Source organism: Manihot esculenta, chromosome 5 (assembly GCF_001659605.2).
Source record: "Manihot esculenta cultivar AM560-2 chromosome 5, M.esculenta_v8, whole genome shotgun sequence".
Taxonomy (NCBI): Eukaryota; Viridiplantae; Streptophyta; class Magnoliopsida; order Malpighiales; family Euphorbiaceae; genus Manihot; species Manihot esculenta.
Window position 1 is genome coordinate 27193060 of NC_035165.2, and position 23401 is coordinate 27216460.

Genomic DNA, 23401 nt, shown 5'->3' on the forward strand with positions numbered 1-23401 from the left:
AATTTAAATTATAAGATTATTAAGAGATTTTTAAATTAAAATTTTTTATTTAATTAGAGTCTCTTAAATTTAAAATTAATAAAAAAAGTGTAAAAGATTTTTTTTTTTTATAGAAAAGTCACAATTTTCCGTATCTCTTTAATTTTCGATGTGAAATTAGTGTTAGTAAATAAGTTTGTTCGCGAATCTATTTACAAGTCTGTTCATAAGTCAGTTCGCGAGTGTAAATGAGCCGAATACTGCTAAATTTAAACTCGACTCGTTTATTAAACGAATTTAAAAAGTGATTTCGAGCTCGGTTCGTTTAGAAAACGAGTCGAACCCGATAAAGTTTTTATCGAACCGAATCTCAAATAATTCACGAACAATTTGATTCATTTATAGCTCTACAACTATAGTTTGATAAAAAAAAAAAAGCAACTAACTTTTTTATTTTTATTTATAAAAATAAAGAGTTAGTTAGTTTATCTCTTTAATTATTAAATTAATAAATAAAATATTTTTTTTACCACAATAATAATAAACCAAAATGAAATTCTTTTCGCGTTGTTGTCCAAGAGTAGTCAACCGCTCACATACAAGTTAAAATCACATCATGTCAATTATCTACACAGTTTTATTTTGCATGAAAGACTTGGTCTTTCATAAAATTTATTAAACCTCTTATCATAAAAGGCAAATTATCCCATAAAATTCTATATAATATTTTATTTTAAATAGTAAATCGCATTTTAATTTTTAATAAATTAAATAATTAAATTTTTTTTAATTAATCCGTTTAAATTTAATTTTTTTATTCATTTCTTTTAATTAAAAATATAAAAATATTTTTATTATCTTTTTAAATTAATAAATTATATTTTACTTTTAAATTTTATCATAAATGAATTGGTCTTATATTTTTAAAATTAAATATTTAATTGTCTCTATAATATTTTCGTTTATTTCTTATTTTTAATATCAAAATATTTTTACATTCATAAATTTTATCCAATAATAAAATATATCTGATTTAATTTGAGAAATTTTAAATTTTACTTTTTTAATTTTCAGTTTTCTATATTTTTTTAATAAAGTTGTATTTATTTTTAGTCTAGCCTTTAAATGTAACAGCCCGGAAACCGATACTCCTCTGTAACGGCTCCAAACTGCTCGGCGCTAGGATCCAGATCGACTTAAAGCCGCCTAGACCCGTAACAAGCCTGCTACTGAACTCTGGGTACCTGCTCAATCCCGCAACACGAATCCAACATCCGAGATTCCACCGGACGGTAGGAATTCCGATGCCTGAATGAGCCGGGTATTACATTAAATGTATTTGAGGTATCATGACAGTTGGGCTCTCATTTTCGAACCGCAAGCGAGTATAAATTATTATTTAAATTATAAAAAATAATAATTTATATTATAAAAAATATAAATTAATTATATTATTAATAATTTATAATGACAAACATAGTTTGCTATATTATTAATTATATTTAAAAAGTTTTATAATTAAATTATAAAATTTTATAAAATATTAAAATTATATTTTAAATTCAAAACGCAATTAATAAAATTTAAAGTATAGCGAATAATATGATTTATTTGTATTTTTTAGATAAATTATTTATAATACAATTAATTTATTTTTAATTATTATAATTTTTCTAATTTAAGTTTTGAATAAGTTAAATTTTAATTAAAGTGTTACATAAGTAAGTCGTAATTAATATGGAGGTTCAAGAATGTATTCATCTTTAAAATAATTTGAGTAATTTATAATAAAGCTCATCAACTTTAATAAAATTTATAATTTAGTTTATATTATTATAGTATTAAATAATTTTATTTTTAAAATTTTATTTTATTAATAAAATAATTTTTTATTAAAATTTACTCTTAAATTAAATAATTTAATTTTTTAAATTTCACTTTTTATAATAGTTTAATTTTTTAATTTTAATAATTTATAAATATTTAATTTTTTTAATTTAATTTAATTTTTTAATGAACATTTAACTGATAGATAAAATTAACAAAAGAATTATTTTATTAATAGAATAAATATTTAAAATTAAATTATTTACTATTAAATAAGTAAAAATTAAATTGTAGATTTTATTCAATTTCAGGGACTATAATGTAAATTATCTAAATGATTTTGAAATACCAAATAATATAAAATTATTATATAAAAATAAGAGGAAGAAACAGACGAATGGCAACGCGGAAGTGGTGGGATCCACAAAGGAAGGAGCCACGTCAGTCGCATTGAAAGCGCAGTTTCAGCCATTGTTTGATTACACGATTTCCTAAAAATATAAATAATATTTATAAAAAAGTAATATTTAATTAAGCCGAAATTAAAAAAGAATATTTAATAATTAAAAAACAAAAGAAAGAGAATGGATTTGATGGCTGATTCGTCCTTTTGTAATTGGGCAATTGAGTGTTAAATAGTGGGATATTGACCATAAAGTAACGTGGTTGACTCTGACAGATTTCTGTAACAATTACTGTCTAATAGAATTTTAAATTTATTATTTCTAATAAAATATACCTAAATTTAATTATATATATAACTAAAACAATAAATTCATAATTACAATTACTTTCTGCAAATTTTTTTAATATTTCAAATGTCAAAAATTATAAAAAATATTTTTGTAAAATAAATAAAATCTAAATATTATAATTATTATCACAATTATTATTTTAAAATTATAATAATTTTTTTCGAAAAATTTTAAATTTCATTCTTTTAATTTTTAATTCTCGCTGCAAAAAAACATTAAGATATTTTTCTCATATTATTAGCAACGGATCTGAGGAGTTACAAGTTAAATCCTTCTTCTACGTTAAGGATGATAGAGGATGAAACTCATTATCATCGTTTATTACTATTGTTATTATTTCAACAACTCTTGATAATTATTGAATAACTTCCACTTAATCATTTTTTTTAAAGAAATTTATTAATTTTTAGGATAATCTCACGGATTTAAAATTATAATAAAAATTTCATCTAGAAATTTCAAATACCTCTTTAAGAGGATAAAATTTTATTATCAAACTATATAAAAAAATCTATTTAACTGCTGTAAAAAAGTAAATACTAAATTATTAACGGCACTAGGAGGTCTCGAATACAAAATTTAGTAATAATTTTTCTCAAGAAAATTCAAAAAAATAATTATCCCTAACAAGAAAATAAAATAAAAGGGCTCAAAGTCTACGGATTTTCTTGAAAATTCAAACATCTCAGAAAGTGAAGTGTGCATGACTTGTGAGGTAATTTGGTTTTATGTAGAAAAAAAAATTAGACAAATAAAACAAATTATGTAAAAAAATTTATATATAAATATAAGCTTAGCAATCCATCTTCGTCCAATCGTCTACGAGCTAATAAAAGTAAACACTGACTATAATACCATTAAAGCCAACCTTTTCTTTCAAGGCTTTAAGCTTAGTTTTGCCATAGCAACACCACAAACAAAAATCAATGTGATCCTCAACATCTCTTGCTACTTAACTTGATTCTCTTCTTGCTTGGTTGCTCTTGCTCCCCCTGTCAGCCACCTCCCAACCCAAAAGCCCTGGCTAGAAGAACCGACGACAACCACCACCACCGCTACTACTTATAAGAGGCAGAAAAGCGGTTCATTAAAAGCTCTCCGGTGACAGTGAAAGAGACAGAGTATTTAGCAGCAGAGACCTGGCGGTTGGGGCATTTCCAATCTTTTTTCATTGATTTGGGAGTCATAAATGTCTGCCTCTTGCTCTTAAAAGCTCGTGCCATTCTTTGCAAAGAGTTTCTGATAAGTGTTGGGCTGTTATTAGCTTAATCTCCTCGCAAAATACGGAAATTAATATTTCTTTTTTCTTGGGAATTTACCGAGAAAATTTTGTGGGTATATACAGTTATTGAATTTCTCCCTTTAATTATTCTGTTTGATGAGTTCTAGTATTGGGTCTGGGTTGAACAGAAAACACCAGAACCAGCGACATAGAGAGCTGAATCAAAGCTCGTGATTCGAGGTAAGAATATCAGACGCAGATTTCTTTTTTTTTTTTTTTTTTGGTTTTTTAACAATTTTTTTCTTATTGATGGGACTTGGAGATACAGAGAAGCAGAGCAGCGGTCAACATCAACACCAATACCAGTCGTTTCAGGAAAGAAGAAGAAGAAGAAGATGGGCCACCATAGGCCATCATAAACATCATCTCCACATTGTCACACTACATGAAGCCATGGAAGACACTGGACGAGTTCTGCTCTGTTTCGTTCTTATTCTGTTATTCATTCAGTGTTCACTAGCACAGCAAGGCTTCTTGAACTCCAGCATCGAATATACAGCTTTGCTTGATCTTCGGTCATCTTTAGGACTCAGAGGCACAGACTGGCCTATAAAATCCGATCCCTGTAGCAAGTGGAATGGAATTCGGTGCAAGAACGGCCGGGTCACCGGAATCAACATTTCCGGGTTCAGACGGACCCGCATTGGGCGTTCAAATCCTCGTTTCAGCGTTGATTCTCTCGTTAATTTGACATTTCTCGAGTCTTTTAATGCTTCTGGGTTTTCACTTCCCGGTTCGATACCTTCCTGGTTCGGTTACAGGCTTGATTCGGTGCAAGTACTCGATCTCCGGTCTACTTCAGTGACCGGTCCGATTCCAGATTCTCTCGGTAATTTGACTAGACTAAATGCTTTACATTTATCTGGCAATGAGCTTACCGGTAGTATCCCCTCTACATTGGGCCAATTAACGCAATTATCAGTTCTTGATCTTTCGAGAAATTCCCTCACTGGGCAATTGCCTACTACTTTTGCATTTCTTAGCAATTTGTCAAGGCTCGACCTTTCTTCCAATTACTTAACTGGGTCAATTCCAGCGGCTTTGGGTAACATTAGTCTGGAAGCCTTGAATTTATCAGACAATAATCTAGCAGATTCAATTCCTGCGGAACTGGGTAACCTTTCTCAATTGGTTGAGCTTAATCTTACCAAAAACTCGTTATCTGGGTCATTGCCTGTAGAGTTAGCAGGGTTGAAGAATTTGGTACGCATGGAAATTGGGGATAATGGACTAGAGGGTGGATTGTCAGATGATATGTTTTCCAGTCTTGACAATTTGCAAGTTGTCGTTTTAAGTAGGAATAAACTTGATGGTGCTCTTCCTAAGACATTGTTGTCATTGCCAAACTTGCGTGTTCTCGATGTTTCTTATAACAACTTCACAGGTGATCTGTCGAGTTTTAGTTCAAATAGTAATGTTAGTGGTGTGTTGTTCAATCTTTCACATAATATGTTATATGGAACTCTGGTTTTTTCATTTGGGAATTTTAGTTTGATTGATCTTTCTGCTAATTATATCCAAGGAAAGGTTCCTGATGGTAGTCAAAGCAATATTAGCCTTCACAGGAACTGTCTTCAGGCCGTGTCGAACCAGAGGAGTTTGGGTGATTGTAAATTATTTTATGCTGAGAGAGGCTTAAGTTTTGATAATTTTGGAGCTCCAGAACCAACAGAACCCCCATTACCTGAACCTGTGCCTGCTTCAAAAAAGAGGAGCAAACGATGGATTTACATTTTGGTTGGATTGTTTGGTGGAATTGGCTTCATTGTGATTTTGGTACTGATTATAGTAGTTGTGCTGCGGAAGTGTGATAAGAGCATAGCAAATCAGGCAGAAGGAGATAGCCCTTCACTTCCCAAGGATCCTGTTATTTTATCTGGTTTAAGAGATTCATTCACTTATGAACAATTACTTTGTTCAACAGGTGAATTTGGTGATGCACATCTCATCAAGTCTGGTCACTCTGGGGATCTCTTCTGGGGTTTTCTAGTCGGAGGAACTCCCATAGTTGTTAAAAAAGTAAATTTGCATTCTTTGAAGAAGGAATCATATATGATGGAATTAGAATTGTTCAGCAAGTGTTCACATACAAGATTGGTCCCACTCCTGGGGCATTGTTCAGAGAATGAAAATGACAAGCTTCTGGTCTATAAATATATGCCAAATGGAGACTTGGCTAGTTCCTTGTATAGGGTAAGTGATTTTGAGGATGACAGTGTACAGTCCCTAGATTGGATTACAAGATTAAAAATTGCTATAGGAGCTGCTGAAGGTCTTTCTTATCTGCATCATGAATGTAACCCTCCCCTTGTTCATAGGTATAACAAGAACTTGCATCTATTGAGATTCACTTTTCCTCCATTTTGATTGTTGAAATTCTAAATGCAAATATGTGTTTATGTTTAAAGAGATATTCAAGCAAGCAGTATCCTTCTTGATGATAAGTTTGAGGTGAGACTTGGAAGCTTGAGCGAGGTCAGTATCCAGGAAGGGGATTCACACCACAAAGTGCTTACTAGGTTCTTGCGGAAACCACAGTAAGTATTGCACAAGTCAGTAATTTCTTTCAGTGTTTTGAGGTTTCACTAAGAACTATTTATTGTAATAGTTTATGCATCTCCTCACTTGAATTTTTGTTGAATCACATGTGGCTAGGTTATTCAGTTTTTTGGTCATAGAAAAAGAAGATGATCCATGAATTTTATTTTTCATTAATCTTTAAGCAGCCTTCTGTGCATATTAGCTTTTAATGTCTAGATAACTCCCTTTTATCTTGCTTCTACTTTAGATACTTGGCCATAAATTATGTGCTGGCAGCTTAGCAATTTTCAGATTGCTTGTTTTTGCATTCTGCTACTTGTTGTGCACTGCTTTGAGTTGATAAGTTGCATTGCATTTTGCCCCACTTTGCTTTCTTTTTATTCAGTTATGGTGAATGAGTCAGGGACAACAACAAGGTTAATTTTAGAACATTAGTAACCTAAACTTTGAATCTTTTGGACGCATAACATATATGTGTCATTTTTTTTTCCATTGAGCTTTGCTTAAGGCCAAACTTTCTGTTATTTGTTGTAATAGTAGATTTTAGAGTATACATAATGGATCAGGAAAATGGTTTGAATATACAATTAAGTGGATGTGATGTCATTAAAAGCTCTTTAATTGTGCCACCAATATAGGCAGAGCATTGAACATGTGCATAGATGTAAATGTTGTACAAGTGTTTAATTTTGTGTTTTGGCATTTGGTCTTACGAAATCCAACTGGGGAAAATGAGAAAACAAAAAGAAAATGTTTGTGATATTTGTGTTCTGTTGGCGCTGTGACTCTGCTTCCTTTCATTTCTATTATGCTTCATATAAGATATAATGACGATTTCTATTTCTGTTGTGCAGATCCTCTGAACCAGGCCCTTCAGGCTCAGGTATGTATAGTACTGTACTACTGCTTTTTAAGAATTCCTTGTATACTTTTGCCAGTATACTAATCTTGTGGCATTCTGGAAGTAAAATTATATCTACACGTGAATCTAATTGATGATAAATAATCATTAGTTGAAAGTCTATTGTTACTGAACTAAACTCACTCATGGATTAATATGCTGGGGGTTCGTCAAGTGATAAATTAGTTTAGAGTTTCGAAAAGAAAACAGATGTAAGAAGTATCATGTTGGCTGAATCATGTTGTTTTTTGTGATATGAATTTGTTCAGTCTCAACAAATTGTTGATATTTTTCTTGGTAATGGACAGGTTCATCATCAGTGACTTGTGCTCATGATGTGTACTGTTTCGGAAAGGTCTTGCTCGAGCTTATAACAGGCAAACTGGGCATCAGTAAAACGGATGATGTCAACACGAGGGAGTGGCTAGAACACACACTGGCATGTATCAGCATATATGACAAGGAACTGTTGATGAAGATTATCGACCCGTCTTTGATCCTAGACGAAGATTTGTTGGAAGAGGTATGGGCCATGGCGATCGTGGCTAAATCATGCCTTAATCCGAAGCCTTTGAAGCGTCCCCCTATGAAGTATATACTCAAAGCATTAGAAAACCCGTTGAAAGTTGTGAGGGAGGAGAGTTACAGTTCAGGAAGACTGAGAACAACTTCATCTAGGAGATCCTGGAGTGCTGCCTTTTTCGGCAGTTGGCGACACAGCTCATCAGAAAATGCCCCTTTCCCAGGCCATACTATCCGCGAAGGTGTCTGCGGCTCAAAGCAGACAGCAAGAGTAGGATCTCATGGCAGTGGTGGACTTGAACAAACATATTCTAATAAAAGGTTATCCAATGAAATTTTTCCCGAGCCACTTGATATGCAAGATGTAGAGCAGCAGGATGAGCATTGAGCATTAGCTAGCATGGCATTTTCAGGTGTTTGTTGAACATACAGTGGCCTTCGCATTTGAGCGGTAACACATCATTTTTTATAGCCTCTTATCCAGGATTAACGCAAGTTGATTGATCGGCCGGTTGGCTTGCTGATGAAAGATTTTCTTTCTGCTGGGCAGATGCTATCGAGGCATGATCAAAATGATCGATGAAAGAGGGTTCTTCTGAAATTTTTTTCTTTTTAAGGTTTGGAAAACTTGTAAGTTTTCTCACAAGCTCCAAAATTTCACTGCCATTGATTGTTTCAGTAGCTCCAGAGTGTAAAATACGTAGTACAAAAGATGAGGATTTTCTCGAATGGGTGACGTTTTCAATATCAATTATTCAAATCTAGCTAATACAGCTACCATACCATTAGCAAACTGAACTGAGTGAATATTTCTGTTTTGATTGTGGCATATAGTGTTGAAACTTCACACTCTCAGGCCGTAGCCTATGGGACTTGCCCAACGAAAGAGATTATAGAGATGTTTGATTTCTTCCACTGTAAAGATAATTAATTAGAATAATACAGGAGTGAGAGATTCTGTAACATTATCACTCTAAGAAATTGAATTAGTACGAGGTAATATGAAAGATTGAATTCCTTCGTTTATCCTATATCTGTAATTAAGAAATTTTGCATGATTTTTTTAGTCAATTCTCAAATTTAAAATGAAAGAATTGAATTGTTCTATAACTTAAAAAATTTTCATTTCAAGTAAATGATTTGCATGATGTCGAATTATGATATTTTCAAGTTTCCCCCTCGAGATAAAACCCAAAAAAAGGCAAGGAATTTCCATCACCAACAAAAATGTCATAAGATGCCTCTCAACCAAATTTCTACACTCCAAGAATCGTTGGTTTTGGATAGATGCAGCAGTGTTCTTGGTAGCCCATCGCCTCAAAAATAAAGCTTAATTCAGCAGCAGAGCCGTCTATACAAATAATTTGACAAACACCAGACGAAACTGACCTATCAACCAACCAGTTGCCATTGCACATGGGAAACACTGGATATAAGCTTCTTCACTGGCAGAAGATTGTTGTAAAATTCAACATTTTCAATCAACAATACTCAAATATGTTCAAATAATTACATATAAAATTGCTTTTTATGATAGAAGAAGTCTATGTAAGAATTTTGTATCAAAAATTGAATGGAGTGACCGTTTCGTATCAGAAAAGAAATATACTATATTCCATTCCACATTCATTTCAGTTGGAAACCAGAAGGAAAATTAAGCCCAGGTTTTACTATTCCCCGCACATTCTAAATGAAAATTTGGCAGCCTTCATCTTTTATCATTCTTATTCATTATCCTTTATCTTCTGCCAAATAATCCATTTAAAAATCTCTCCTACCTAAAAAATAAAAATTGAACATCTCTAATCATGAAATTTACTTCTCTCTATTATTCATTAATCTTTCTTTAAATTTTCTTATATCACTTGAACCCCAGTGCAGTGAAGTTTGACAATAACAAGATCCAAAGCAGAAACTTGAAGTGAAGATGCAACAATCATCTCTTTAGGCATCATATGAGGGCGAGTTAAAAATGTTTAACATTTGGGTTTTAATACAGTTACATAGCAACTATATCATCTAAACAGGTTTTGGCAAGTGATTTAGTTACAGAGCATCAAATTTTAATGAAACATCCAGGCATAATTAAAGGGGAATAAGCAAAAGAAAACCATTAAGACTTGCAACGTTTTTATCCTTCCCACAACCAAAAAATGGATTAAGCTCCCTTGAAAGCAAGTCGGCACCCAAACTGGTGGTCATCACACGGGCAGAATATCAAATTCATGAGGCATGAAGTCTTCACTTGGTCTGTAATATTTGTCCGGGGAATACAGGCTTAAGTTGGAAACTTGGCTGGTATAAAGGCAGGCAAATCTCTCAACCTGAACACACAAGCAGCAACAGAATATTATTAACTGCAATAACACGATTCTTGAATTAAATCAGGAAACATATGGTAATTTCCGACAAAAGAAGAATTGCAGAACATAATTTAGATTATTCTAATTAAAATATATTTACCTGATGAGCAAACCGAGAATTTTGATAACCAGTCTTCATTAGTTGACCCCAGATCTTGTGGAACTGTCATTATATTTACAAATAAGAAGTCTCAATTAGTTAAATAACTATTTATGTTAGGAACATACAAGTACAAATGAGTTGTTTTACCCTTTGGTGACATTCTCGTTGAGCCTGTTGGTGACTTATTCTTACTTGATCCCTTTGAGACTATTGAAAGTAAATATAAAAAGGGGTAAATTTCATAAACTTCATCTGAGAATTTTGCAATTGCATTGCTGGGAACTATTCACCTACCTCCAGTTCTTCTATTGTATCTGACATAGTCTGCTTCTGATCAGCATCAAGATCTTCAAATCTGCAGAAACGATGACCATATAGTAAAGTTAGAAGAGTAAGTAAACTGTAACAATTCAGTTTCATCAACTTTTCTGAAGGCTTTCTAGTTACTTATAGTTGTCTCATTAGTTTGCCTGTGGTAAGCAAGTATTCACACAATTCGGAAGCTCAAGAACCAACACAAATTAGGGTGACAGGTTTACTTCTGCAACCCAATGGAGTAACTAATCACTGACAAAAACTTCGTAAGCATACAATATGGAATTATGCATGTTTGCTTACTTAAGAGACCACTTCAGATGATGTATTTGGTCTTCAATTCGATCACGTTCATTCCTCATCAATCTAAGTTGCTGGAAATTTCAAAGAAAATGAAAATCAGAGCCTAGTAAGTCATCCAGCACAAACAACTCAAATAAGTCGATTAGATGGACAATAATATATTCTCTCCGACTTCAATCCAGGACAAATATTTTGGTCATGACAACTTAAAGCACCTTGCATGGCTAAGACCACCTGGATACCTAAGAATGTGAATACTAAACACAAGCACACACCCAGACCCAGTTACCTTCCGTGAGTCCCTTAAGCCCCAAAGAAGTTCAACCTCACGCTCAAGCTCTGGGACAACAAGCATTGTTCTCCAACCTGATAATAAGGCAAAAAAGACAGAAGGCAAACAATAACCATCCTATGGTCAAAGCTAATCTCATGACTCATTCAAGAGTGTTAGATAAGAATGTCGTACCAAGAACCTTTTTGCTGCGTAGAATATCTCCATAAATATGATCTCCCACATAAAGAACCTGCTAAATCACAAAATTGTTAGATAAATAATTCCTTAAAACTGAGGTTCACAAATAGACCAGTGGCACAACACAAAATAAAGAAAACCCAATAATGTGGTAAGCATGCTCAATAACTACTTTAAGGAATCAGTGAAACATATGTAGAATCACCTGTGAACTTGACTCAATTGAGAGCAATTTATGAAGATGACCAACACTGCCTCCCTGAAATGTCTTCTAATAGTTATTAGGTGCATAATAACAGTTGTTCCAGATAAAATTCAACATACAGCAGCCAAAGTAGATTATATTGTGACTTAGAAATCTTTCACATACCTGAAAAATTCGATAAGGCGCACTTGATTCCTTCAGTACTATCTTTGGTGAACTATTTCCCACCTTTTCAAGAAATGAAAATTTAATTAGTGAAAGCATATAAGTAGCAAAATAAGTGTTGCAAAGATGTACAACCTGAGGCATTGGATTGCCATTATCAGTATTGCGAAGCATTCCAGATTCAGGTTCAACCTCAAAAAGATTAGCACGATTATCCTCATGGAAGAAGCCTGGTTTTGCACTGCATAGGTAGGAATACAGTCAGAAATCAAAAGAGTTATGTGAATGTATAAATTGAACATGATAAAATTCATAAGGTATGAGGCAGGGCAGTTAGTAATTTAACAAAATTAAGGCAACTCAAAAAAAAAGAAAAGAAAAACTTGCTAAAAGATAAAGACCTTCAAAATATAAACCAATAATATACTTTTGAGTTGAAGTGGTTAAAGCAAAAATCACCTGCCCGTGATGACAACATCAAAGTACTTAAGCCAATCAAAATTGGAAGTTCTACTACCATACAACATGTGGGATCCACACAGAAAATTCATCACAATGTTTGTATAGTCCCATAAACTGCAGAAGTTAAAACTATGTTACTAAGCCAGTATAGTGAAAATGACATATAAGAAAGCCATATGTAATGAATCAGAGAAGTGTAATGTATTGAAGGACAAAAAACATATTTTGGAAAATGAGAGGAAAATGGAAAAGAAAGGGCAGAGTTACCTATTTGTCACCAAGAATGTAGAACGACCAGAATCTCGGAGCATCTTGAGCATGGGAACTATAGATGTATCCTCATTGATATACCTGATAGATAACCAAAAAAACGGAGGCTAGGTAATGGAACAACCAAATCAGTCACGTCTAACTTATGGAATAAATTTCTAACTCCATTACCTTTTTGGATCTTTTGCAACCATTTGCTTTAAAGTTCCATCACGATGGCACAAATCAACTGCAGCTCGAACATCTTTGTACATACAAGCATAACTGAAGGAGATGATCATTAGAAATGGAAATTAAAAATAGTTGCATCAAAGTTATCATATCACAGAATTTAATATAGCAGAGAAGGGTGAATGTATAAAACCATCTCCTTCTTTTGGAAAACAGTCATGTCACAGACCAATAAGCAAACATAATTTAGCAACACATAATACTGGTGTCAATCAGAACTAACATTCAATCACTTCTATACATTGATAATTAATTTGTAAAATAGATGTTAATCTGAAATTGCTAACAGATTTTTCCACTGGAGAAATACACTATAAATATACTAAATAAAGTAGTGAATTGCACGGGATAAAAATCTTTGTAGCAAAAGGTATTTCTTTAATCTACTACCAAACTGAAGATAAGTACAGATTAAAATTCATACTCGACTCCCTCTGGAACTTTTCCTGGATTATTGTCCTTAAAGTCAACAAGCTGGGCAAACAAGTAGGCCTCAGCTAATGAAAATAGAGTATCAATGAGTGCATAATCAGGCTCATCAAAAGAATCTCGTATCAGAGTACTTCCATAGGTACCGACTTTTTCTTCCTTGGACATCTCTCGAAATCCATGGTATGCCACTTTCACATATTTATGGCGATCCATCTGTACAGTACAGAATTACCAAAATAAAAATTTATCATAATAAACACCTATGAATGAATTTGCTCATTACTAACAAATAGCTGGTGCAGAAAATAAACTATTCTAACCTTCAAAATATTGCCTCTCTTCTTATCAAGAACCAAACCTCTGACCATGTATTTCCAATCAAATGACCACTCTAGCAACTGCACAGATACATCATTTTTAGTCACCATATTAGCAATTGGAGCAAAAAAACATGCATGCTAAGTCAGACAAACCTCTCCAGGATAACCCAGATCGTACACCAATTTTCTGATTGTGCCTTCATATGCAAGGGACTCGAAGGTTTCAGGTTTGTACTGTGCCAGTGTGTAATCCATATCAAAGCCTACAGCTAAAATATTCCTCATATTCAGTGATCTGTTGCAGAAGATCTGTTTTCCAATTTCGATTTTACGAAATCCATCAGGAGACGACCATATACATGGTTCTCGAGCACCTTCATTGCCAGCCACATGCTGAAACTGAGATGCCTTGTCAGCTAAAACGGCCTTGTTACCCTCATCCATTGTATAGCTGGCACACAAATGATTAACACCTGAAAGATGTAAGAAGGCACAAACAGGTTAACTTCTGTTGCTGACAAGACAGATTCAATGGACCACTGATGCAGTTGTTCCACACAAAACATATGATGTCAATTACCCCACAAAATTCAGTAACTAAAAATTTTCCAACGTAAAAAGTCTGCCAAAAGATCAAAACAACCCAATACTTTAATACAAATAAGATTCCACATTGTAAGAAAAAGGTTATTTGATATCATTTCTATGTCAAACTCATCCAGATATGTACATTTATGTGGACTACATCCAATCCCCAAACGCATTAAATACAACCGCCACAACAATAGAATTACATGAACTTGCTGCATAAAGCATAGTGCAAAAAATGCCGTAAAGAATCTAGTTGGAAGTGTTATTTAATCAAGTTGGCAAATCCACATGATCCAAATTATAGGTGAAAAGGACAAATGAAATGACAAGCAGAGCCGCAGAACACTAGTCAATTTTTTTTCCCAAAGTTAATCGAACCCGTCGAGTAACAATTAAACCGTATTATGGTTTTTTTCCAAAAAGAAAAAAAAAAAAAAAAAGAAAAGTACAAAGAGTAAAAGAAAAGATTGCAATTCTTGACTAACAATAAACCTGGACTTCTTACCTGCAAATGTCAATCAAAAGAGCGCACAGTGCAAGTGCACCACGTTATGTTCCGAGTCTAAGAATCTTCCAAGATAAGCTCCAAGTAACACCTAAAAATTCAATTCCTCCATTAAATAACAGTCTTCTTAGACCCCAAAACCAAACCCAACAGATCAAATTCCACCCAAAGCCCCAATTCTTTTCACCCAATTTGACAGTAACAAAACACTTAATTAACCACCAAAACCAATAAAAATGCAATATTCCACACTAAACATTGACAAAGTTGAGAACAAAGTTCAAATTAAAGAAAAAACACACTTCAAAAAAGCCAGTAATCTGACCTCTGGTGTGAATTCCTCTGGTTTTTGAAATAAAACGATTGGATTTCCCGAGAATTCCTGAATTAAAGGTAACCCAAGAAGAATAAGGAGGGAAAAACTCGAGAGAAAAGAATGAAAGGCAAAAGGAAACAGGCCTCCTGGGAACTCGCATCGTGGAGTTATATAGGCATCTCGGGGGAGTGAACTGATGAAAAAATAACGAAGAAGAAGAAGAAGAAGAAGAAGACGAATCGGATACCAGAAGAAATGTGCGATTACTAGTGGGCAAAGAAGTTGTGAGCTGGGAACGAGACATCTAACGAAGCCTTATTCGGAATTTGGAAAGAAAGCATTATTCCCAACCAGAATTGAATTATCCATAACTGAGAAAACGAATTTAATTCCTAATTCGGGGTTCCTTTTCATCAACAAACACAAGGAGAAATCAGAAATATCTTGTTTGGCTCGGCTCAGAGCTGGAGAGAGAGAGAGAAGAGAGAGAGAGGAAGCGTTGTTGAGCTGGATGAGTGTATAGAAGAAGGTTGGGATCAAAGATGTGCTTGCTGCAGTAAGGGCCAGTGGTGATGACGGTGGCGGTAGGAAATTGTATATTATCCCTAGGATAATATATTTATGGGAAAATTATAAAAAAATCATTAGTTAGTTTTTAATGTTAAGAAAATATATTAAAATATTTATATGATTTTAAAAAATTTATTAATTAATTTTTCTATTAATTTCAATAATTAAATATTATAAAAATTTTATAATATATTTAACATGAAAAAAATTAATTAATGAAATATTTTATAATTAAAACTAATGATAAATTTTTAATTTTTCATAGAAGTTTTAATTACTTTTCATAATTTGAGCAATTAATTAAAAAAAATTTATAATATAAAAACTAAGTATTAAATTTTCCCTCATATATTTATTTATTTATTTTTGAAAGGATAATTTATATAAAATATCAAACTAATAAAATATGAATTTCATGAATGATATTATCTTGTCCTATAAGAATAGTTTTTTTTTTTTTTAAGGAAAAGGATATGCTTATCTAATGAATGGAGGATATATTAGTTTATTAATAAATTTTATTTAATAGACATAAAATAATAAAATTTATTTAAATTAAAATTTTTTTTAAATAAGATAAAATTAAATAAAATTATAATAGTTAATTTTTATATTATTATTAAAAAATAAAAATTATAAAATAAAGAATGTATAATATAATTTAAATTAAAAAATAGTAAATCACTTTATTACAACCACGCGATTATGATCCTGGTTAAAATAAACCTAATTTTAGAATCTAAAAGGACAAGTTGGGTTAAATACTTAAATTCCATGTGAATCCATACAAATTGAAATTATGTGCTTTTAGGAAATGGCTAAGAGCATCACGTACCATTCAACAATCCAAAACATAATCCCAGCCATCCGCAATCAATTGCGTTTTTCTTTTTTTCTTTTTTAGTCTTTTTTCAGGAACACAAGTTTTTATGAAATAATTATGTGATGGAAATCCTTTCAAGTTTTTATTCGATTTTTTATTTTAATTATTTAAATATAAAATTAATATTTTATTCATGAAAAACTTATTTTACTATTTTTATTGATTTTATTAATTAACACCATTAAATTTTAAATTACTAAATCAAAATTAAAAATAAAGGGATTTAATTAAATCTATAAAAACTTTATCTTCTTGTATGGTACGGAAGATTTTACAAAAAAAAAAAATTTAAATGAATTTTCATAAAATCATTAATGATTTTATTTTTATATATAATGAAAATTTTTTAAATTTTTTAATTTTAAACAATAATTTTATAAAAAATTTAATTAAATTAAATTTTTATAAAATTTTTAATTTTAAATGGAGGATGCGAGTTTAATCGACTATTATCTGGTTAAATGTTGAAACGAGTCTTTTATATATTTTTCATATATAAAGCCATACCAAAAGAAAAGGCCTACTCATATGGTGTGGAACTCTATCCATCTAGCATTCTATTTTTTAATTTTATAAATTTTTAATTTTTTTTATTTTAATTGGATTGGAGGGACTTTTTAAGTAAAAAAATAATATTAATTTATATAATATTAAATTTCTGTTTATTTAAAGAAAATAATTTATATTTAAAAATTATTTTTTATGAAAATTATTTTTCTATAAATTTCTGTGAAAAGTATTTTTCAACGAAATATTTTATTTTTTATTTTTTTAATTAAAAAAATATTTTTTATTAATTAATTTTTTTTTAAGTACTCAAACATAAAAGATATGAAAAATATTTTCTATAACATAAATATAGTCTAAATATAATCTTAAAAAACTCAACTTATTATATCTATTAAAAAAACATAATAGTTGATGTATAAGTTTTTTGGAAAAAAAAAACAGAGTAGCCAATACCTATGGATATCAAACAATTTGATAAGTAATTTTGAAACTTTACAATATATCATTCTCCGTTCCGAATGATTCATTTTGAAAATAAAAAATTAACCAAGTTATTGTATAATTTTATTTTATTTAAAATGAAAATTTTTTCAATTAAAAAAATTAAATTATTTCCTTTCAAATAAATTAAATTTTTTCAAAATTTTTCATTTTAAACAGATTGTAAGGATTTTTTATTTTCTTTCGCCTTTTATTGGAAAATATAAATGTATTATTAAATCAGTGTTTTTTATTTTTTCAGTTATACCACAGGAGTACTCTAACTATATGAATAATGATATTTTTCCATATCGGATAAAAGAAACATCCGAATTGATACATTGGGTATTTTTTGGCTTTTCCCTAAGTTGGGGAAAAAGATTTAAAAAATAAATAAAGTTAAAGGAAAGTTTGGTCGTTTTTCCGAGATGTGATTCATGAGTGATTCTCCGCCACTGTCACCCATTGACATTACAGTTCCTCAATTACAAATTATACAAATTTGATATCGATATTTTTGGACTATACAATATCTCGTTTTTTATTAGTATTTATTATTTTGTTGTTATAATAAACTATTATTATTATTTATTTTTATATAAAAAATCATTTATAGTATTAAATATTAATAAATATAATTAAATTTATTATAAATTTACAATAGAATAACCATCTAAAATCTAATGATTAGTATAATAATTAAGACCATTATTCTTGATTAGCTTTGTTTCAATTGGCTAAAGTTTCTGTTATTGAAACTAGTGCTTCCTTGGGAATTCAATTGAAACGTTTTGTCAAAAGACGTTTCGATTTGAAAACTCATGGGCTTTGGAAGCTGATTGCAAACAGACGGTAACACATGGCTGGAATGATGGATCTTTTTCTTCTATATCAGAGAAAACTGATTCTTGTTGTCGAGCTCTTCATGACTGGTCTAAGGTACATCATCAAGAATTTCATTCTCATCTGCGTAAGTTAAATGTGATTTGGCTTTGTGTCGGAAGCAGGACAGAATTGATCTGCCTTTGTTGCGTCAGCTAGAGGCTCGGTATAGTGGTCTATTGCTGAAGAATGAGATGTAATGGAACATCACTTGAAGCAGCATTGGTTGGCAGAGGTGGATTCTAATTCTAAATACTTTCATATGATGGCTTCCCACCGAAAAAAGAAAATTTTATCACTAGACCGAAGGATTCGAATGGCATGTGGGTGAATTGGGATACAAGTCTTCCTTCTCCTATTCAGGATTATTATAAAGAGCTATTTTCATCTAATCATGGGGATTCTAGTTCTATTTTGCAGTATGTGGATTATAAAGTAACTGCTTGTCAAAACCACTTTTTATTAGCTCCTTATATAACTAAAAAAATTCATACTGCCTTGTTCTCTATGCATTTAGATAAATCTCTCGGCCCTGACGGATTAAATCCAGTTTTTTTTCAAACTTATTCGGAGATTGTTAGTCCTAAGATTATTTCGAAATGCTTGAATTGTTTCAATAATGATGCGAATATGCCGGATTTAAATCGTACTAATGTCATTCTTATTCCGAAAAAGAATACACTGAAAGTGGTGGCTGATTTGCGACCTATTTCGTTAAGTAAATCATTGATCGCATTGTTTGTAAGACTTTGACTAATAGACTCAAACAGATTTTGCCACAGATTATGTATAAATCGCAAATTATTTTTATTCCTGGCAAACTGATTACCGATAATATTATTGTTGCTTATGAGCTATTTCATTCTCTTAAGAGATGGACACAGGTAATCAGTGTTTTATGGCATTAAAAAGGATATGTGCCAGGCTTACGACAGGATTAAATGGTCGTATTTACAGTTGATCATGTTAAAACTGGGATTTGATGAGGTTTGGGTGGAGCATATTATGAAAGTGGTGTCTTCTGTAACTTATTTCTTTGCACGAGGGCAAGAAGAATTTGGGCCTTTGATTTCGGAGCGTGGTTTACATCAAAGTGATCCAGTTATGAAAGTTACATGGCCAAGGGGTTATTCATGGTGCTCCAGTTGTGAAAGCATAGTTCGAGTCTCCCATTTATTTTTTTTACAGACGATACCTTATTTTTTACTAAAGCCACAATTGTAGAAGCTACTCAATTGAAGGATTGTTTGCTTATCTATGAAATGACTTCTGGTCAAAAAATAAATTGCATCAAGCCTGCAGTTTCTTTTTGCCAAATACTTTAGATCAAATTAGATAATCTATTACTCAAGCTTTGGAGGTGGAGGAAGTAGCTAATCATGGTAACTACTTGAGCACGTCGTTTGTAATTGGGAGAGAAAAGAAGCAGGTTTTTCATTATGTGATAGAGAAAGTGTCTAAAAGAATCCAAGATTGGAAAACAAAGATCTCGTTTGGAGTAGGTCAAGATATTTTAATCAATATAGTTGCTCAGGTTATACCTAATTACTTGATGTATTTGTTTCTACTGCCAATAGATACTCGTAAAGATATTGAAACTGATAAGTTATTTTCCTTTTAGTCCCATAATGGTTGATTTGAGAAAGAGATTTACAAAATAGAGAAAGGTGGTCAGTCTCTAGCTAGATGCCCCAATAGAGACCCTTTGATATTCAAATCAGATTTATGAACTATAGTTACAATGAAAAATAAGAGATGCAAAGAGATAAAAAATGGAGAAGAGAAAGAAGTCCTATAAGCCCCAGAAAAAGAAAAGCTCCTTTTTGGAAGCCTTTTATTTGTCTTGTCTACTATTATTTATAGAGAAATGTGAAAATATTTTTTAACATATTCTTTTAAATAAAATAGTATTATAATTTTTTTTTATATGTTATCAAATGACTCTACTCTTTAGTGTGATAAGTTGAGTTAAATGACCAAACCCTGAACGTAAAAATAATGATGAATGGCTTTTTTTCAGTAATGGTGACTATGGAAATGGGTGAATTAGGTGGATGGGGTGGAAGAGGATGACGGTGCCAAAAGTCTCTGAAGGATTGGGTTATTGTGATCTAAGACAATTCAATCTGGCTCTCTTGGCGAAACAAGGATATAGATTATTGAAGTATCCTAACTCATTAGCTGCTAAAATTTTAAAAGCATGCTATTTTGCTCATTCTGATTTTATGACAATAGCAATAGGCGCAAACCCCAGTCAAATTTGGCGTAGTATCTGTGCGTCGAGGTTTATTTTGCAAAAGGGCTGTCAGAAGTGTGTGGGTGATGGTTCTTCTATAAACATTTGGAAGGATCTTTGGTTATTAAATAATTAATCGTCGCATATTCAAACGGAATGTATTGGGAATTTGCAGTTATCCAAAGTTGCTGACTTGATGGTGAATTCTAGATGGAATGTTGATTTGATTAATCAAAATTTTGTTTAGGAAGATGTGAATTTAATTCTTCATATTCTTTTAGCTACACGTTGAGTTCAGGATGATTGGGTGTGACTTTATAATCGACGAGGTGAATATACAGTTAAAGAGGGGTATAGAGTGGCTATGAAGGAGCAGCAGTTAGAGTTGGTTGAAACTTGAAAAGGATTTTCCTTGGTAGAAAATTTGGTCCATAAAGGTTCCATGCAAAGTTTAATTATTCTTATGGCGATTACTAAGAAATAATTTGCCTTGCAAAGCAATTTGCGATATCATCATGTAGAGGTTGATGATTATCATCTAGTTTGTGGAGGTGATATCGAGACAGTTTCTCATGTTCTTTTACTTCTATTTTGGTTCATGTCATCAGTGGGCTGGAATCCTATTTCCTCTCTTATGTCTTGGCTCACTTTGGTTTTTACAATTGGTAATACAGTAGCTAGGGAAGAGATGGTTTTGATTTTGTGGAGTTTGTGGGTAGCTAGGAATGATGTGGTATGGCAGCAAACTTTTTCTTCTCCTCATGCTATTCTTAGTTGTGCGAGAACCACTCTTGATGAATGGAAACAGGCTCGTAGACATTCTCGTGTTGTTTTGCCAGTAAGACAGCAAGCTACTGCAATTTGGAAAGCTTCCAAACTTGGTACCTTTACTTGTAATGTTGATGTTTTTGTGTTGGATAGTGGCTATTATGGTTTGAGTATGATTGTTATAGACTCTTATGGTTTATGCTGTGCTGGTCGATTGATGCTTCTTCCAGGTTCTCATGATCCCTTAAGCCTGTGCTCACGAGATAGGTCCACGTGGCAAGAATCAGGTGAGTAGGAAATGCAGTCCATTTCAAGAGATGGGAAATTCGAACACCATTAATACCCGTGCATCATCAAATCTTGTCCTTCCCTCGAACGGGCGAGTTTCAGCACGAAGTTATTATTAGCAGGCATAATCAAACATATATCGATTACACTTGTAATTGCAGGATTGCCAACTTATTAGTTGACGATATCTCTTATCAAGTAGCCGGCCACTTTACCGTTGGATTATCGGGAAATTCTATATTCATCACCACCTTCTTATAGTATAAAAGGAGAAGGATCACAGAGGTAAAGATACATTATTCTATAATACTACACAAGTTCTAAGTAATTCATTGCGTTCTCTCTATTTTTTAAGATACTGGCTTGAGCGTCAGAGTGACTGCTATGGACACCCACTACTACCTCATTCTCTTCCTTGCAGGTTCTAACCAATTACTGCGTAGCCTCATTCTGACCACGTCACCAATTTAATCTCAACAATATTATTTGGTTTCATTGCTGGGAATTCATTAAACTCTATTTGGTCATTTGGATTAAAACTAGTCTCTTGTTCCTTCTCCTTCTAGAAAAGAAAATTTTCCTCTCTAATCTCTCAAAATGGCCAGAATCGTACATGTTATTACAAGAGGACCTGATAAGAGTAAAGGTATAAGTTTGAGTTGGGGAAGAGTGTGCAGAGGCATTTGTCCCACTAATCAAGGCCACAAGGCAATTTTGCTAGATTAAGTCACAAGGCGGTTCACGCAGACCATTCGGGCATCGATCCTACTAATCAAGACCACAAGACAGTTTTCGCCAGGTTAGGTCATAAGACAGTTCCCGCTAGACTATTCGAGCGTTGGTCCCACTAATCAAAGCCACAAGACAGTTTTCGCCAGGGCAGATCACAAGACAGTTCCCGCTAGGCCATTTAGGCATTAGTCCCATTAATTAAAACCACGAGGCAGTTTTCACCAGGTCAGATCACAAGATGGTTCTTGCCAGACTATTCGGATGTTAGTCCCTATAAATAGGTCATCCGCCCCAAGAAAACTTAGAAGGGGATATACTAATCCCAAGGAGGAAGCCAATCAAAGATCAGAGGATAATTTAAAGGATAAGGTTAACCTTATAGCCAAAAACCAAGATAAATAAAGGCTCCTTATTATGAAAACACACATGGTATCGTACGGGGCAGAGGTGAGTACTCGCCAATCCATATTTTTGGATATTCATTCTTTGGTACTAAAGTTTTATAAGGAACATTCGCTAAACTGGGAGTTAAAATCCCCAAATAGATATTTTTTTTTACTGCCAAATGAGATAGGCAAAATAAACATTTTCATTATAAAAGATTACAAAAAGATAAAAAGGTTTTGAATAAAGTCTCTATTACATCAGAACCCTAAAAAATCCATGAGTAGAAACTCCATCTCATCCTATAGGAAGACACCAGTTGAAAGGTCATGCGAAGAACTGTATCTCTAACTACCTTTCTGGACGTGCCCTCGTAATCAACCTTGCATAATCTAACCCCTCATCTTAGGGCCGCAATACTGAAAAGGCGTTATAGTCAGGCTGGTTGCAGGGCTCATCGCCAAGTAGTATGATTACACCTTCATGAAGGTCCAAGAATCACGACACTGAAGAGGCATTATAGTCAGGCTAGATACAATCTTTAGTAGTATGCCCGCGTCTTCACCAAAACTCACTTTCAGCTGCTCCTCGTTGACCATGATGATATTCTCCACTTAAATTTGGTTATCCTTAAAAAGAAAAAAGAAGGTACCCGTTTTCATGTCTCCCGAAGTTGGTAGTCGCAAACACAAAAGAGAAAAGATGATTCTTATACAGTGGCATAGGGCAAAGTCTTTAATATGGGCCAAAGAACAAGGCCACCATTATGACCAAAGGAAGGCAAAACGGTGCAAACAGTCAAATTATG

At 32.6% G+C, this 23401-nt stretch overlaps 2 protein-coding genes across 5 annotated transcripts; one reads left to right on the forward strand and one right to left on the reverse strand.

Annotated features, from left to right (window-relative positions):
• The first annotated feature begins 3364 nt into the window (after positions 1–3364).
• Positions 3365–8600, forward strand: LOC110615263 (probable LRR receptor-like serine/threonine-protein kinase At2g16250). Of its 2 annotated transcripts, none has more exons than XM_043956444.1 (5): positions 3365–4023; positions 4106–6161; positions 6252–6380; positions 7239–7267; positions 7594–8600. In XM_043956444.1, the coding sequence occupies exons 2-5, from the start codon at positions 4237–4239 to the stop codon at positions 8193–8195; spliced, it is 2685 nt and encodes an 894-aa protein (XP_043812379.1). In that variant the 5' UTR covers positions 3365–4023; positions 4106–4236; the 3' UTR covers positions 8196–8600. The 2 variants fall into 2 exon arrangements, with proteins under 2 accessions (XP_043812379.1, XP_021612749.1); XM_021757057.2 differs by having other exon boundaries at positions 4112–6161.
• A 1123-nt stretch (positions 8601–9723) lies between these two features.
• On the reverse strand, positions 9724–15447 carry LOC110615820 (5'-nucleotidase domain-containing protein 4). Of its 3 annotated transcripts, XM_043956445.1 has the most exons (18): positions 14870–15447; positions 14545–14635; positions 13602–13921; positions 13449–13526; positions 13121–13341; positions 12637–12729; positions 12463–12546; positions 12193–12309; positions 11869–11974; positions 11734–11796; positions 11569–11622; positions 11358–11415; positions 11181–11257; positions 10892–10962; positions 10568–10628; positions 10421–10480; positions 10271–10333; positions 9724–10131 (listed from the first exon to the last, which is right to left on the reverse strand). In XM_043956445.1, the coding sequence occupies exons 3-18, from the start codon at positions 13890–13892 to the stop codon at positions 10009–10011; spliced, it is 1620 nt and encodes a 539-aa protein (XP_043812380.1). In that variant the 5' UTR covers positions 13893–13921; positions 14545–14635; positions 14870–15447; the 3' UTR covers positions 9724–10008. The 3 variants fall into 3 exon arrangements, with proteins under 3 accessions (XP_043812380.1, XP_021613658.1, XP_021613656.1); XM_021757966.2 differs by lacking the exon at positions 14545–14635; XM_021757964.2 differs by lacking the exon at positions 14545–14635 and having other exon boundaries at positions 11734–11974.
• Positions 15448–23401: the final 7954 nt, after the last annotated feature.